Raw genomic sequence first — 18,389 nt, 5'->3', positions numbered from 1 at the left:
AGGTTGTGCTAATTTCTACTATACAGCAAAGTTTGAGTTCTTTATAAAAATGATACAACAAAGATCTCTTATATTCAGTTTCAATATTAACTTACAGTTTAGTGGGAAGATAACTTGGAGAATCATCTTTGCTTCGAATAAGATCATTACATTTATCGATTGTCTCATAAACAGAGAACGTGTCTCCAATACTATAAAGAAGGGCTAGATTCTTAGCAAGGAGTTTACGAGTAGGAGGCCCTGGCGAGCTGTTCAGCAAAGACAGGAGCTGTTCCACAAGAGTCTTCTGTTTCTCCCTTACATCACTCTACAAATGAAGTGAACAAAGATTATCATCAATGCAATTACATGTACTTCTATAATATGATTTTGCTTTCATGTAATTAAGAACCAAAAGCCTCTAGAAAAATGAAAAATTATTTTAACTAAATATTACAAATAAGTTGGTGGCATAATTATTACACCTCACAAGCAAGTAGTTTGCTGCATTGCTGGTATCTCCAGAGAATAAATTCTGGACCACAATATACTGGAGTCTGTGAACAAGACAAGGGTTCCATTTTTTCTCTTTCTTCTTAGGTTTGAAACGTAGAACAAATTTATATCTTAACTAGCAATGGCAACCCACTCCAGTACTCTTGCCTGGAAAATCCCATGGGTGGAGGAGCCTGGTAGGCTGCAGTCCATGGGGTCGAGAAGAGTCGGACATGACTGAGCAACTTCACCTTCACTTTTCACTTTCATGCACTGGAGAAGGAAATGGCAACCCACTCCAGTGTTCTTGCCTGGAGAATCCCAGGGACGGGGGAGCCTGGTGGGCTGCCGTCTATGGGGTCGCACAGAGTCGGACATGACTGAAGTGACTTAGCAGCAGCAGCACTTCTTAGTTCTTAAGTCCCTGCCTGATATATATCTGCATCAGCGAACAACCTACAACCAGAGCTGACCTTTTAACAGTTACCTGTTTTACTCAGATTGTTTCCTAGTTTAGCGCAATTTTCTTTCTGCAAGCTTATGCATGTAAATGCCATGCTGTGACTCCATTTTACTTATCTACTCTCTAAAAAAGGAGAACAGAGTATTATCACAGTTGTCATGGTATTCAGATGCTTCCTGAGGCTTCAACTTTCACAATAAAACACTTGTTAATTTAGGCTATGGATCTTTGTCATTTATAAATTCTAAATGTCTCCATGAGTAGTGTCTTTGCAACATTTTTGCATTATGTAAGGTATTGTTATTCTGTGGAATACCTTTATTTTTAGGAGATACAAAGTATTTAGAAATAAAGTAGCAACTCGCATGGCTCTGTAAATCAATTGATCTTGGCAAAATGTAAACAGTTGTTGAATGTAGGTAAAGGATATGAATTAGCTTTCTTCTTTGTAGTACCTATTTTATAAACTTTTAAGAGAGAATATGTTTACTCAAAGACTCCTCAGCTCATATTCCCCTTCAAGAGTTCACCCTTTTAAGTGAAACTCCCATAACATTATTTAGTGCGATACTGTTCCAGGACGTCATGCATATGGAGGGACACAGGTAAGAAGATAACAATGATGAAATTTAACACACTGTGCTCTGGAATTAGTTTTTAACGTATTTGAAAGTAATGTTATAAATATTGGTTAATTTCTTCCTGTTCTTTCAAGCAGAAGAAACCTACTAGTTCATTGTAAAATCTTATTAAGGTCTAACCTTTGAAAGCTAATTTAGGTTATGCTGGACAGAACCAGAAAAGTAAACCAAAGGAATTAAACATTATCTGGCACTTAAAAAAAAACCAAAGACCTTGGAAAACAGTTTTTGCAATGTTACTCACCCTGCTGGTTGCAACCAAGAGTTTCTCCAAATATCTCAACCAATCAAAAATAAACTCTGCCTTCTGAACTTCACCCAGTTGACTGTATGCTTCTTCATTCAGCAATAAGCTATGAGCTAATTCCATTCCTTGCATAAAAGTCTCCTAGCTGGTCACGATTCTTCTCATTAAACTTTAGTCATATACCTATAATAAAGGAAAATAATATTTTAAAAGAAGAATGAAAAGGAAAGCAATCACAATACTGCAAATCTTCCACAGAAAAGCACGAAGCATAAATAAATGGAGACATCTTTCCTAACAGCTCTAAGGTAAAACTGGAAAATTCCCAATAGTAAACTTATTGACATAAAACCCCCTTTTCCGAGAGTAGATAAGCAGAACAGAGTAGGATTGTTGATTTCATATGTCAAAACTTGCCAAATAGGAGACATTTCATTAAAATTTTGAAAATTTTACAGTTAAGATTACTCAAGTGTGAAGACTTTCAGTTTTCTCTGTAACATAAGCACTTTTTTTTACTAAAATGGCTTGTGAGTATGTATTAACAATTACCAAATACCTAGACTTCCTATTATACTTTACAGTAAAGCTTGAGGTCTCCCAGGGCCTTTGCCTCCACACATAACCTGTCATTTATGTGGAGATCCAAGAGAAGGAAATAGCAACCCACTCCAGTATTCTTGCCTGAAAAATCCCATGGACAGAGGAGCCTGGCAGGCTACAGTTCACAGGGTCTCAAAGAGTTGGATATGACTGATCAACTGAGCACCAAGACTTGAGCAAAGGTACTTATTCCCATTAGCATCTGTTTCTCCAATCTAATAAAGACACTGCCTGAGGCTAGGAGTTTTTAGGGAAAATCCCATCTCTACCAGTACAGATAGTCTCCCTATCTCTGTGAACCTTGTTGTGAAAGCAAACTCATGTTTTTAAAGGCACTTGGATGGATGCCATCCAAGGACTGTAGAATACAGATCATTATTTGTTATGACCCAGATCCAATACAGCCTTCACTTCTCTCGTAACAAATAATCAATAGAAGAGGTTTTGTTTTTAGATTCATGAGCATCTCCTGGGTATACTCTAGTAACTTTCTAGAATATACACAACATACAAGCATGTGGGTAAAATACATATACACTCACTCACATGCAAATTTACAAGATGGCATTTCTGATTATGGATTTTTTTATTTCTAGGTGCATGCTCAAGTATACGGCAATAAAACAGTATAATGTCTGCAACTCATTTTCAAATGGTTAAGTATATCAATCAGTTAGCCACAAAATATGGGCAAAATGTTAACAGATGAATATTGTAGGTAGTACATATGTGAGCGATCATTTTACTATTCCTCAATTTTTCTGTAATTTTTTAAATATTGCAATAAAAAAGTTGGAAAAATTATTTAAGGAGAAAAAATTTTTAAAAACATAAGCTGGCTTAAAAACAAATTACACTACTACTTCCAGGAGTAACAGCTATCATCAAGAACATTAAACAACAGAGAAGGTATCATATACATATAAGGTGGGTACATCTATCCCATGCTGCTGCTGCTGCTGCTAAGTCACTTCAGTCGTGTCCGACTCTGTGCGACCCCATAGACGGCAACTCACTAGGCTCCCCCATCCCTGGGATTCTCCAGGCAAGAACACTGGAGTGGGTTGCCATTTCCTTCTCCAGTGCATGAAAGTGAAAAGTGAAAGTGAAGTCGCCCAGTCGTGTCCGACTCCCAGCGACCCCATGGACTGCAGCCTACCAGGCTCCTCCGTCCATGGGATTTTCCAGGCAAGAGTACTGGAGTGGGGTGCCATTGCCTTCTCCGACATCTATCCCATATTGAAGTATAAAAAATAACTTTAATACATTATAAATAAACCTGTTAAGCTAAACAGAAACATGTAATTCGAAATGCATAGAAATACAAACAGAATGCCACAGGTAATTAAACTAAACCATATAAAATACATAACCCATATTCCCCCTAAATAAACCTCAGTCTTTTGCAGAGAAGCCAGTAAGATGTGCACTTCCCAGGTGGCACTAGTGGTAAAGAACCTGTTTGCCAATGCAGGTAGATGTAAGAGATATGGGTTCAATCTCTGGGTTGGGAAGATCCCCTGGAGAAGGGCATGGCAATTCACTCCAGTATTCTTGCCTGGAGAATCCCATGGACAGAGGAGCCTGGTGCACTATAGTCCACAGGGTCACAAAAAGAGTCGGACAGGACTGAAGCCACTTAGCAAGCATGCACGTGTAGTAAGCAGTATTAGAAAATCAGATGGGAGACATGAGGAAGGCTTTTCTTTCCTTTTTCTCCTAGAGAGTTTATGGGTATGAAATTACCTAGACTATAACACTGTAATAATTGTGATATAACTGAAAAGAGCCTCTTTAAAAGACAGTAGTTGCAAATTGATGAACTGTTGGCTAAATTTCACCTGCAATATATGTACTGGGGAAAAAACTGGTTACTAACATTTAAACACAAGATTTCACACAAAAATCTGGGTCCATATCCCATACAGCAATGAATGACTGAATCTAAGGGGAGCAGGGACTCTTATTCATTTACATTATTCATTTACATTATTTGCCAACTTCTATGGGGATTCAAGTTTTCAGCTCCTGCTCTTGCTTTACCTTACTTTCGCCCTCTGGCTTGGGCAAGAAACCCTCCTTTTCTTTCTTCATTTATCAAAGTGAAGTGATGAAAATATGCACAGTAAAGGTAATAAACACTACAGAAATAATTTCCAGAAGAAATCTAAGTATACCAAAGGAGAAAAGCAAGTTTGTACTCAGTATCTGCTATTGCGTGAGGAAGAAAAAAAATAACCTGAGCGTCACAGAGAAAATTTCTTGTAACCACCAGGGCAAGTCAAAACCCTATCTTAAGAATCAAATTACCCTTTTTAGAGGTCATTAGGACTGCTGAAGAGACTTTTTTTTTCCTTAGGCAGAAGCAATATTGTGGTGTAAAATGATCTATCAAGAAGCAAAATAGCTAACACAATGCAATAATAAATAATTCAGTAAAGAGCTTGAGATCATAAGCAGGGCATAAAGTTTATCTCCCATGCCCTCAATACATTCCTCATATAAATTACTCTTACGAAGTAGACAATTCACACTGGTAATCCCACATCCAAACCCCCAAATCTACAACGGCCTCTGATCTCCACATATGTATTATCAATGACATAAGTAAATGCACTTTGCAAACAACAGATGTTCCTGCTCTAACCTACAGTGTAACTTAAGGATGATAAATACAAATACAGTCAATCTACTGTATGTTTTAATTCAACTACAGCCCTATGGCTATACATACCTGGAGAATGCTTATTTGTCTAATTTTTCTCTTATTTTCCATTTTTATGCTTCTCGGGAGAGGTTACAGAGTGATTAATTTATTAAAAGTGAACACATATAACAATGTATTTTTCAAGGTACAGTTATACTATTTGAAAAAAAGGTGTCATCAAACCACTGTACCAACTATAAGGCCAACCATTATTTTTGACAGACACTAATTATTACTGATCACTAATTATAGTCCAAGCACAGCTCTAAGAGCTTTAAATATTCTTGAATAAGTTGCAGAACTGTCCATGGGTAGTTATTTTTATTAGCACCATTTTAAGACGAGGAAACTGAGGCACAGAGAAGCTGAGTCACTTTTCTAAGGTTACACAGAAAATGGTCATACACTGAAGCGATGTAACTCGAGATATATGCGCTTTAACCGCTACATACTATGCTGCCACCCTTTTATCCAATCAAGCCTATCAAATACCTTGAAGCCAGGAATTTTATTCATTCATTCGTTTTTACTAATATATACTTGATGTACAATATTACGTTAGTTTCAGGTGTACTACATAATGATTTGACATTTACTAATATTTGAAATGATCACCATATCTACAAAGGACTTTTGGGGAGCATAACTATTTTGAGAACGTATGTCATTTGGGGGAACATATGCTCAATTTCATGCAGGGGGAAAAGTCTTCTTAATATTTTTGGTCATTTTAGTTTCTTAAAATGATTTATTATATCATTTTGAAGAATGTATGGAGAAAAAAAAAATCACAAATAAAGAGACCCCCTCAAACACAAATAAGACAGGTTTGTCAAATTGGTTTTCTTTCTTTCCTGAGCAATAAAAGATCAATTTACAAAATGAACAAGCCATTCAGTAAATGGAACTGAATCTAGAATGTATCATGCAGTTAAAGTTTTGGAATGTCTCAAATTTAAATTACTTTTCTTGGCCTCTCAAGTCTTTAAAAGACATCACAGCAGCTGCAACTCCGCCTCCAGCTTTTAGTTTCTCAGTTTTGTTTAAAGAGCATAGAGTAAAAAGAAAAGAAACAAAAAAAATCCTCTCAAGAATCTCCCATATTTCAGGGTACACACATAAATCTTAAAATCTATACCTTTCAAAACAAACAAACAAAAAAACCAAAACAGTAATTAGCTTTGTTGGGGAGGGAGGAAACATTCCTCTACCCTTCTAGGTTTTTCTGAATTCTGGTCTAGGAATTAAATTGGCATGGGACAGATAAACAGGAGAAAAAATTCAATTCCAGACATAAGGAACCCCCCGACACAGGAAGATCAAAGAACCCAGATACATGAAGTGTTGAGAGACAGAAAGGTAAAATGAGGTATTATGCCACTCTAAGCCGAGGGAGCCTGAGGCTTCAAGGACAGGAACAGTCACAGGATGACTAAGGGGAGTAAGATGTTCGGTAAATAGATGTTTGCTCTGACAGAGACGGGGCTACTTAGAAAAAATTTACCTCCAATAACAACTCTTCCCTGAGACAAGTCCCCAATTTAAATTATTCTAAGTAGTTAAGGGAGGACAATATTTTCTCTTGAACCCATGGGTTCAAAAGAATCCTCATGCAAAAGTGACACCTTCTGGGCAGCTTGATCTGAATCCCCACAAGATTTAATCTAAAAGAAGATGGATCATTTTTTACTGACCTGACACTCCCTATGACCTGTGATTCAGGCTTTGCACAATTATAGGTAACAAAATAGGAACTCACAAATTACACAGAGCGTTAGGTCATAATTAAGATGTTGCCTAAGGAAGGCTGCCCCTGGTAGAAAGCAAATAAGGTCTTTTTGTCACTGTACTTTAAATATCCCTAAGTACAGTCTTCACTGATTGTAGAGTAAAACAAATATTAAAGCAAGTCACTTGTGATTCCAGAGTTAATAGTTTCATCTTGATGATTTGAAAATCCTATCTGCATCTTATTTTTTAAATCTGAAGCACCTTGCTTCTTCCTACAATAAACTATTTCAAAATCTACCTTTATTAAAAATAAATCCTTCAGGAAGTCTTTCAGGATTAATTCCCCTATTAATACTGTCTTCACTCGGTACAAGATTTCTTTTATTATAGATATGCTTCATAAAGTGTTGGGCTTTTCTAGCCATCATTTAAATTGTGAGATGCTCCTGGTATTTTTCTGATTCAAAACGTTAGCAATGATTATTAAAGCAGTAGCACTGTGGGTAATGCTATTTTCTCTAGTCTCCAGATTTTTTATGATTTTAAAACTTTTAAAATGAAACCCTTAAAAACCAATAAACTGAACTTCCACTGATTCCTTACTTTTATAATTCACAATACCATTTGTTAGCATCACCTTGGTAACGCAAGTGGGAAGGACACACCTATTACCTGCTGCAGTTCATGGCAAAGCCTCTCACTTTCCCACTAATTCCCAAAACACAACCTGATGACAGTAGCTATTCTTTTTCTTTTTAAATTTCATTAATTTTTAAAATTTACTGATTTTTAACTGGAGGATAATTGCTTTACAATATTGTGTTGGTTTCTGCCATATATCAACATGAAATCAGCCACATGTCCCCAACCTCTTGAACCTCCTTCCCACCTCCCACTCCATCGTATCCCTCTAGGTTGTCACTGAGCACCAGATTTGAGCTCCCTGCATCATACAGCGAATTTCCACTGGCTGCCTTAATTTTACACATGGTAATGTATATGTTTCAATACTACTCTCTCCTTTTGTCCCATTGGCTCCTTCCTGCTCTCTGTCCATAAGTCTGGTCTGTCTGCATCTCCACTGCTGCCCTGCAGAAAAGCAGCTATTATTCACTGAGCCAAGATCTTTTTAGGTGCTTAAATCTCTAATCATCACAGGAAAGAAAGCAAGTATTACTGGTCCCCATTTTACATTAAAAAAAAAAAAACTTTGATGCCAGTAAACAGGAGAGATGAGAACAAACCCAGGTCTCTTTGGGAACAAAGCTCATTCTCTTTCCTCAGTGCTAGGAAACCTTTCCACTGGAAAAAAAGGGAAAACAGCATTTCTGACATTAAAATGTAAGGGACAAAAGTGTAGAACAAACAGAGCATGGTGGTGGAGGTGGGGCCTTACTTTATATTTGGGCTCACTCTGCCGATTTCCCCAAGCATATGGGCATGCTCAGTCGTTCCACCTCTTTGTGACCCTATGGACTGTGGCCTGCCAGGCTCTTCTGTCCAAGCGATTCTCTAGGCAAGAATCACCTGGGTTGCCATGCCCTCCTCCAGGGGATCCTCCCAACCCAGGGATCGAACTTGCGTCCCTTGCAGGTCCTGCACTGGCAGGTGGATTCTTTACCAGTAGTGTCACCTGGGAAGCCCCAATATTTTGCCCTACACCTTTTGGTAAATCACAAAATCAGTTTTACCTCTCAACTCCTTCAGGGACAAGGGTCAAACAATTAAAAAGGCAGTGTTGGGAAAACAGCAAAAGGAAGAACACAGATGAGGTAGGTAAACTGTTAAAAAAGCTGAGCATGTCAAAATAGTAGACCTATAACAAAATAGACCACTCTGGTTAATAGCAACTCTGGTTGCTTTTAAAAAATACAAAGTTTTTTGAGCCTAAACCAACTTAACAGAATCTCTGGAGGCTGAGGTGCTATGATAATGGGAGTTTTCATTTAATTCTCACATGGTGAGGTGACTAGGCGACTAGGCTGCAGCTCCAGCCACCCCCTCAAAGTCATCCCTCTGCTGGCCAGTCATCCCTATTGTCCACGCGGAAAATCACGTCCAGGTTTTGGACCAAGAGCTTATAAGAAGCCCACGCCCTGTTTGCTTCTGTCTTTGACTTCACTTTGTCTTCTTTGTAAAAGGATGTTTTTAACTAGAAATAACCAAATGTTTAAAAAAAAAATAAAACTAGCACTATTCATCTACAAAGAATACGGAAACTAGATAATGTAGGTATTTTAATAGCTGATGAGTGTCCCCTACTCTCCTATAATTCATTTATTACCTTGGGTAAAAAAGATTTAACTTATTATTTTTAGATAAGCCCAAAGAAACCGAAATTGCTTTAGAAAATAGCAGGAAAATGACAATGAAATTCAAATCTATGATATTACTTGGTATGAACTTAGACGTTCTAATACTCTGTAATAACTCTAAATAAACCAGTTGTCATTAGTCAAATACTTAAAATGTTAAGTGTACAATATTGATTAAGCTCAGTAAGAATTTAGCTGAGTGATTCAATATGTGTACATTAAATCTAAATATTATAAATGCAAAAATTTCACAGCCAAACTGAGATTTTAGAAAAGCTGATAGGTTTATAGTGACAGTACAAATAGGTTCAACTCTTTTGGAAAATATAAAGAAGTCAAAAAACATCAAAACCACCTGACCAAAGGATGAGTTTTTGAAAATTCGTGGCAGAGAAAGGAAAAGGAAAATATCAGAAGTGTAAGCATTGATTAGAGCATTGTGAGAGGTGAAAACTGAAAACCTGCAAGTCCATCATTAGAGAAATGATTCTTTGACATTTTCAGACACTATCAGGCTCTCATTAAAAACTGTAATTGTAGAAACTACAAGTGCATAAATTTTAACAGGTTAACCTATTGAGAGCATCCCCACAGGTAAAGCAGTGTTTCCTAAAAAGCGTTGTGTAGAACAGTAGTGAAAAAGAACGAGGAAATGAGGATTTGTGTTGTATGTGAGGGAACGGAATCCTAATCTTTTCAGGAAACACCAAGTTGGCAGTCTTCCTTCCTATAGAGGGTCTCCACACGTGCTATATGTAATGTACATTATATACTGCCAGAAGGGGGTGTGTGTGTGTGTGTATGTATGGCACTTGACGTTTCTCAGCATATTTTATGTACTGACCTTTGCCCAATTTCTACCTTTTTCTTTTCCTCCCCCTGCTGGGAATCCTGAGAACTCAGTGTTCTATAGAGCACAATCTTTAAATACTAATCATTAGAGACCACTATAATTCAAAAAATTTTTAATTCCCTTTTAGTTATACTATGATAGGATTTTTATAGCAAGTAGAAGAATATGTAACAAGACAATGTCACACTGCTACTTAAAAGTAGCCATTTCTGGTTAATATTTTGGATCAAATTATCTAACATTCAGAATTCTAAATATAAACAATCTTTTCTTTACTACTCCTGGAAGAAGAGTGAAGAAAAAAAGAACAGTTTTAATTAACCAAATGATTTATCAGTTCACATAAAAATCTGTGTTATTCATAACTTTCAACCAAGTTTCACACCACACCCATTCTGAGCTAAAAATGGCTTGTTGCACCATAAATTTTAATATTTGATTTTTGGAATTCTGAATACAATTCCCATAAAATCAATTTAATTCATGTTTCTTAAGTCATATGACAACATGACCCAGGCACACAGCACTAATAACCTGTTTTACAATATAATGAAAATACATTCAGTGTACCTAGATTCAAATACTTCCTGCAAATGTGGTAGAAATGCTGTGAAACCTGCTTATCACGGCATAATACAAATCAGTTGGAAAGGCAGATTCACTCAACTCCAAGAACTGATTAAGGAGCACATCCTATAAGACAGAGAAGCTAGAATGGAGTAGGAAAGAAACAGGAGTTATACAGAAATGGATAAAGTGAGGTAAGAAAGGGCCAGAAGTAGGTATGCAATTTCCTTTGCCTTCCTCCCGTTTTTCCTCAAGTGCTGCAGATTATTACTAAGGATGAGAAGAATGGCAGAAGCTGGATTCAGTGAAGGAGGCTGCCAGAAGAGGCCTCTGGCGTAGCCTAGCTCTGGCATTCTCCCTCCAGATTAAAAAAGAGAAAACCTTAGAGGGTAAAAGGAAGTATGGTGGGAAGGGCGCAGGGGGCTGAGCAGCAGAACCAACTCTAACAAGGCAATGATAGGAAAAGAGACTTAACATTTCTTCAGGATTTCCTTACTAGAACCTTTTAATTCACTATCTCATTGAATCTCCCTACTACTGTGGTAGTTGAGTCACTAAATCATGTCTGTCTCTCGAGACTCCATGGACTGTCGCCCACCAGGCTCCTCTGTCCATGGGGTTCTCCAGACAAGAATACTGGAGTGAGTTGCCATTTCCTTCTCCAGGGGATCTTCCTGACCCAGGGATTGGACCCGGGTATCCTGCACTGCAGGCAATTTCTTTACCAACTGAGCTACCAGGGAAACCCTTCCCTAATACTAAAACTCAGATATTATCATCCTTATTTTACAGATGAGGATAAAGAATTAAGAAATCTGTCCAAGATTTAAGTGAAGAAAGAAGTAGAAGAAAGAAGGTAACGCCTACATCTGTCTAGTTTCAATGTCCATGCTCCTTCAACTACTTCATGTACTCTTCATACAGTTTCTAATCACTGACAGTTACTACCACGCCCACTGAAGCATTTAACCTTTATAACTTTGTTTTCTCTTATCAGTTCACTATCCACTTAGGTCTCCAGTACTTCGAGGCTTTTTGATAAAATGTGAGGTGTACTAGAGACATCAACTTCCAGAGGGCCCTTCCCACCAAGACAGCAAATCCCTAAGTAACTAACACTAACACCGTTAGTCTTCCCTCGTGGCTCAGATGGTAAAGAATCTGCCTGCAATGCAGGAGCCTTGGGTTCGATCCCTGGGTTGGGAAGATCTCCTGGAGAAGGGGAGGTCTATCCACTCCAGTATCCTTGCCTGGAGAATTCCATGAGCCTGGTGGGCTCCTCCATGGGATCACAGAGAGTCTGACACAACTGAGCGACTAACAGTGTTAGCTTAGTCCTTGGTTATTCTTGACAATTTTTTCACTCTTCATTCCACAAACCAACTCTTCCACCTCCCCCTGGGAAGAAAGATATCACTCTGGACACTTTGCAGTGCCAGAAGGCAAGTTTTAAAAGAGAAATTTTACTCTAATGTCTCCCACCACACTCATCTGAAAGTCACTACCTAAGCAATCTCACTACTTGGTACCTAGTAAAGAATTCAGTAATAAGAAGTAAAAAACAAACAAACAAAAAAGTTAAAAAAAAGATACATAGCAATTAACTGTTTCAAAGATCATCAACTTTACTGACATAAGTTTCTTGTCTCTCGGGGCCTGCTGACTCTTAGTTTAGTCTAGACATGACTAATAATCCAGCTATCTGGATTCTAGTTGGAGTGGGGTAGAGCCCCATATTAAAAGCGAAGGAGCAGACTAATTGAGAGCATGAAGAAGTTGAAGCAGGCAGCTAACAGTAATGGAAGAGACCAAAATACTATTTAATATAGACACTTTAAAAAGCAGGCAATATGGGGATACTTAGTTCAAGAGCAAAGTGCGTAAGATGCCAGTATTCCTCCAGCTGAGCAGAGGAATCCTTGCTCAGTTTTCCAAAATATCACTGTATTTGTGCTCAAGTAATCTGCTACTGAGGACTTCCTACTTTAGTCATTAGACCCTACCTGCTTTAGAATCCCCTCCTTTTCCCCCTTCTAATTGTTCATTTCATGGCTTTTATCCTGGTGAGCACTCAGAGTCACCCTTATTCCCACTATGGTCTGACATCTTGGCTTTTCTTCATGGTTCCCACTTCTAATTTACAACATATCTTATAAAGTGCCTAGCCCAGAATTTAGCCACAGTTCTGATCTTCCTGGGGCCCTACCTGAGGGTTTTTTGTTTTGTTTTGTTTTGTTTTAGCAGACTCCCTGCCAGATGCCTAACTGGGCTCTTAACTTCACAAGTGTAGCTCTCTGGAACAACTCCATTATTCCCTTGTTTTCCGGCTGCCATCATCACATCCACCCAAGTAATATAGTGAACACATCATCTATTACTTCTAACCCCCAGCTCGTCTCAGGCAGCACTCCACAATCAAATTCACTGATATTTCTGCAGCAAAATATAAACATATTCACATAAAGGTAGGATAAATAATGACTATAAACAGCTTCCTATCAGGTCAGGTCATGTTCTGCTGCCAAATGAGTTAAGAAAAGTGCCTTTTGGACTCTGTAATTAAGCTTAAGGGATTCTGTACCTGTATATGCTTCTTTTTTCTTTTTTTGCTTTTCAGATTTCCTCCCAAAATATCTTTTAAAAAATTTTGTGCTTTTCAATGGGTAATTTCAACTTCCTAATAATTTTACTTACATAAAAATGTATGGAATAAGTGAGGTAATGTTTTGACTATATATTTAATACACAAAAACATGCATAAATTCAACATACAGAAATCTACAAGTGCAACAGAAAAGAATATAGATAGATGTTGTAATATATCCATAGAGAAGCATAAACTAGGAAAGAAGTACATATATAAAATATTTTAGAGAAGTTAGAACCATGGTTTCAAAATTGGCAAAAGTATATACTCTGCTTTAATACTTAAATACCACCTCACACAACTTTACATTCTTTCCTGTCACATAATTAGTTCTAATTTCTTATGCAGCATAAACATAACATTATGCACTTTCACTTTTCACTTTCATGCACTGGAGAAGGAAATGGCAACCCACTCCAGTGTTCTTGCCTGGAGAATCCCAGGGACGGGGGAGCCTGGTGGGCTGCCATCTATGGGGTCGCACAGAGTCAGACACGACTGAAGTGACTTAGTTTAGCTTATGACTATGTTTCTTTTCTAGAAATACTTATTTTTTAAGTTGTTACTATTAAAAAAAAGAAGTTCAAACATGATTCAGAACAATATGCTCCAATTTCAATCTGCTGTGTGTCTGTTTCAAGGGTTCCAATTTCCCATTGGGTCTTACTGTAGATATATCTTTGACTTCATGCTGTTACACTGTGAATAATTTTCTGTCTAGTCTTTGAATCAATGTCACTAGATTCATAGTAAAAAAAAAAATGTTCAAGTAAAAATAACTGTTATTTGTGAAAAACAGAAATACCTTAAAAAGAGCTTACTAAATTAAAAAAGTCCACACCAGATCCAAATTAAAAGTAGAAGTTATAAAGTTGTTAGAAACACACAAAAATCCTTCCCTTTCTCTAGCCTTCCAAAAGGCGAGAAATGCTGAAATTAAAACTTACTAGGTAATTATGACTGAAAAGCCATGACCTTTTCCCAACATTACACATCTAGGATCCAGAAGCATTTATAGGATGCAGTAGTCCACCTGACACAACTAAAAAAGTAAGAAAAATAATAAAAACTGAACTTAACCTACTTCCTCTCACAAAAGATACAGTGACTAAGAGTTTGTAGAGTTCTAGTCCAGTGTCAGCAATTCTTTCCTGTAAAAGACCAGAGAGTAAATACTTTAGGCTATATGGACCACACAGTCTCTATCACAACTACTCATAAACAACACATTAACAGCTATAAATAGATAAAAGAGTGTGGTTATGTTCCAGTACAACTTTATAACAACTGGCAGCAGGCTGGATCTGCCTGCCAATTACTGACCCCTAGTGTAATTTCAACGAATTTAATACTACAACTAGACAAAAGATTCTATTAAATGATACAAACAAATCTCTACTAATTCCTCAGGCCTCAGTTAATTCTTTTCTTAAATGAAATTTAATAACAGTTTCCCAGTTTTGGCACTCTCCTTAAAATGCAGAAATGCTTTTACGTGAGAGGACTAAGATCCCACTTAAGGGCTGTTCAAACCCATTAACTATACTATGGATAGTTAATGAAAGAAGATTCAGTGAAGTCTTAAGATTATAAACTGTCTCAGTCCTCTTTTTGAAATAAAGCTGAAGAAAGGAAGATATGTGCATTGCCTAAAGACAAAAATTTTTTAATTTTTCTTCTTAGAGAATGTATTATTTGGGCAATTTTTCAAAATTTTAGTTTGGCTATGTATTTTCTGTTACTAAAGTCATAAAGATATAAAGACGAAAAGAAGAGAAAAGTAAGCTAACATCCATAACAGTAGTGGAGGCGCTTAAGCTAAAATTCAGGTCTGTTGTCAATTCAGGAGGCTTGTAGCACTAAAGCTCTCTATATAAATAACTACTTTTTCCAACTGTCCCTATTCTTATGTTATAAACCCTGCCTGCTACCCATTTCATTAAAGGGAAAAAAAAAAAAAATCCATGGTGTTTAAAATGTAAGATAACCATCGGCTTCAATACTGATCTAAAATCATTTTCTTAAAGACATACTTTCTAAAATGTTTGCGAAACAGGACAATTCTCCTTTCCCCATCCGCCTAATGCCCAGCTTCAAGGACACTTCTGCTTTCTTTCCACTTTAATCTCTTCAGAGTATTTTCTCTGACAAAGTTCTGAACCATACTTACGGGTCCCCCTTTTCCCTCCTTTTAACGTCTTTTCTACTCTCTAAGGTCCTTAAGGGCGCTCAGCCTGAACATAAAAGGCGCTGAATATTTGCTGAATAAATGACTGCACGGAAAAAGAATGTATAATTATGACCTTTCATAAAAGAGCTCAAATCATCTGACAGACATTATTTGACTTGACTGTTATGAAAATCATCTTGCCAGAGGTATGCATTACTGTGACTAGTATCATAAAGCGCTTCTTAAAAGTTTCCAAAGACTTTACAATCCCTTGCAATGACGCTGTGCTGACCGAGAGCAGGGTTAAGAAATGTTTCCTTGTACTAAGCAAAAGCTAGCCCAGCAAAGGCTCGCTTTCTTTGCGAAAGACTATCCAGTATCCAGTCTCTACTGCTTCAGGAAACCCGCCTCTAGGGTTGCTCGCGGGCGTCCGGAGAACCTCGCCCGAAGCCCGGGTTGGGGCCCCGCTCCGAGCCAACCCCCGACGTTGCGGGCGCCGCTAGGGCGGATCCGGGGAGCGGCGCGCCAGCTAGGCGGGCTCCGACCTTCCGACCTTCTTCGCACGCCCGGGGGCTCCAGCCTGCGAGGCCAGAGTCCACGCCTACCTGTTGTGCTCGGGTGAAACACACTTTCCCAGAGCCCAGGAAGAAGGACCGACTGCACTGGCAATTCGGCCTTCCCCGCGCCCCTGTACATCCCCTCCTCGGCGGGCTCCGGCCCCTTCGACCAGGACACCTAATCCTTCGACCTGTTCCTGCTCCCGGGGTCCCAACTTCCTCCACCTCTTGGCTGCCGCGACCACCCCGCGCACCCCCAAGCAGCTCAACTCACGGTGCAGGCCCCCGGGGTGTGTTTCTTCCCCGCCGGCAGGCAGCCCGGACACCGCCCCCTCGCGCCCAGAGCCGCCTTCACTCCTGGGATTCCCGACTGCTCACCCGCGGCGTCCCCTCACGACTCAGCGCCCGTCCCAGCCCAGCCACTCTATCGGCTACACAGTGCGGCAGGGTAGCACCGGGACTCGCCGGCGGCGGCGACTGCGAGACAGCGGGGCGGGAGGGGCTCGCGCGGGGCGGGGCCGGAAAGCTCGGAGCCTGGAGTGCGGCGGGAGCCAGCGATTGGGAGCCCGCCCCGCACCGCACCGCCGATCCGAGGCCCCGCCAGCCGGCCGCCGAGCTATCGAGCGCCCACTCTGGCAGGCGTGAGTGCTCCACCGCCGAAAGAGCGATGAAGGAGACTGCGGCCCAAGTTGAAGCCAGGGCAGCAGCTTTGCAGTCTGGAGAGCTTGGCCACACCCATTTTTGTTTGTTTCCAACGCCAGCCAGAATCCTTGGGGACAGCCTTCGGGCATCTGAACACGACTAGAGCCTGAAGAAATTCAGGCAGGAAGTGTACGTGGGTGGGTGTAGACATGGAAAGGACCCTTAGAGAGCTTTGTAGTCTTACAGCCCGAAACTCTGGGGCCTGGCTAAGGTCACACACCCCAGCCACGGGAGAAATTGAGATAAAAACCTCTTGGCCCCCAAGTCAATTGAGTTTTTCTAGTATACTCAGCATTTTGAATCTGATTTTACAATTTTTATTTTGAAATAAGCGCAAACGTACAAAAGTTCTTCTAGTGTAGAGAACATTTTTCCTTCCCGAACCATTTGAGATCTAAGTTACTGAGAGGGTGCCACATTGTCCCTAAATACTTTGAAGTCGCTCAGTCGTGTCTGACTCTTTGCGACCACATGGGCTATAGCCTACTACGCTCCTCTGTCCACGGGATTTCCCAGGCAAGAGTACTGGAGTGGGTTGCCATTCCCTTCGCCAGAGGATCTTCCTGTGCCAGGGATTGAACTCGGGTCTCCCGCATTGTAGGCAGAAGCTTTACTGTCTGAACCACCAGGGAAGGTTAAATATATGTCTTCCTAATAAGCACATGCCTGCTTGCTAAGTCACTTCATTAGTGGCCAACTCTTTGCGACCCTATTGACTATAGCCCGCCAGGCTCCTCTATCCATGGGATTCTCCAGGCAAGAAGTGGGTTGCCATTTCCTCCTCCAAGGGATCTTCCCAACCCAGCGATCTAACCAGCACCTCTCCGACATTGGCAGGTGGGCTCTTTATCACTAGGGCCGCCTGGGAGCTTCAGCTTCAGCATCAGTCCTTCCAATGACAATCCTAGACAGCATATTAAAAAGCAGAGACATCATTTTGCTGATAAAGACCCATATAGTCAAAGCTATGGTTTTTCCAGTAGTCATGCAGGGATGTGAGAGTTGAACCATTAAGAAAGCTGAGTGCTGAACTGATGCTTCAAATTGTGGTGCTGGAGAAGACCCTTGAGAGCCTTGGACTGCAAGGAGATCAAACTAGTCAATCCTAAAGCAAAAAACCCTGAACATTCATTGGAAAGACTGATGCTGAAGCTGAAGCTCCAATACTTTGGCCACCTAATGCAAAGAATTGACTGATTGATTGGAAAAGACCCTGATGCTGGGAAAGACTTCAGGCAGGAGGAGAAGTGGGCAACACTAGGCATGCTCACTATTACTGGGGTATCACCATTCAGGCTGTCTTAGGCTTTCCAGCTAGGGAATATTTGTACCTTAACACACACATACAGTACATCTGTGTATGTGTACTTACATATACATTTACAGCTGTATTTCTTTTTTAACAACATATATTGAAAACCTGTATTTCACAGTAATACCTCCAATCTAGCATCATATAGTTTATTCTATTCATAGTTTATCCTCCCTTCCACATTTGTAACTCTTTACTACAGAGAACATTCTGGATCCTATTTTTCAGATATTTATTGTTTGAACACCTATCCTGTATTTAAGTAATCACCATTGCTGCCATCTCTTCCTTTGGAGGATGCTGCCCTCACCCCACTAAGGTGTGAAACCCCTAAATTAGCCACTGCACGCCCCTCTTTCTCTTTCCTTACCCGTTCTCCCAAACCCTGTCCTCATCCCAG

The 18,389-nt window shown here is 39.7% G+C and overlaps 1 protein-coding gene across 21 annotated transcripts in view; it reads right to left on the bottom strand.

Moving 5' to 3' along the window:
• HEATR5A (HEAT repeat containing 5A) overlaps window positions 1-18,389 on the bottom strand; it is a 103,727-nt gene that overhangs the window by 82,747 nt on the left and 2,591 nt on the right. For 13 of the 21 annotated variants that reach the window (XR_015149787.1, XR_015149789.1, XR_015149790.1 and 10 more), the window contains exons 1-4: window positions 16,250-16,388; window positions 14,333-14,399; window positions 1,823-2,008; window positions 96-307 (exon numbers count right to left, since the gene is read on the bottom strand). Coding sequence is in view for 15 of the 21 variants with exons in the window: in XM_086363734.1 (XP_086219860.1) it covers window positions 96-307; window positions 1,823-1,957 (347 nt within the window). In the remaining 6 variants the exon portion in view is untranslated. Of the gene's footprint in view, window positions 1-95; window positions 308-961; window positions 1,061-1,822; window positions 2,009-14,195; window positions 14,311-14,332; window positions 14,400-16,249; window positions 16,488-18,389 lie in introns of those variants that run through there. The other 8 variants (XM_086363737.1, XM_086363736.1, XM_086363740.1 and 5 more) reach the window with 6 other exon arrangements.

The sequence above is a fragment of the Bos grunniens genome, chromosome 21, assembly GCF_055505025.1.
Source record: "Bos grunniens cultivar Pamir isolate PY7600 chromosome 21, Bosgru_T2T1.0, whole genome shotgun sequence".
Taxonomy (NCBI): Eukaryota; Metazoa; Chordata; class Mammalia; order Artiodactyla; family Bovidae; genus Bos; species Bos grunniens.
Note: the sequence above shows the minus strand (reverse complement) of the source record. Positions and strands in the feature narration are given on the sequence as shown.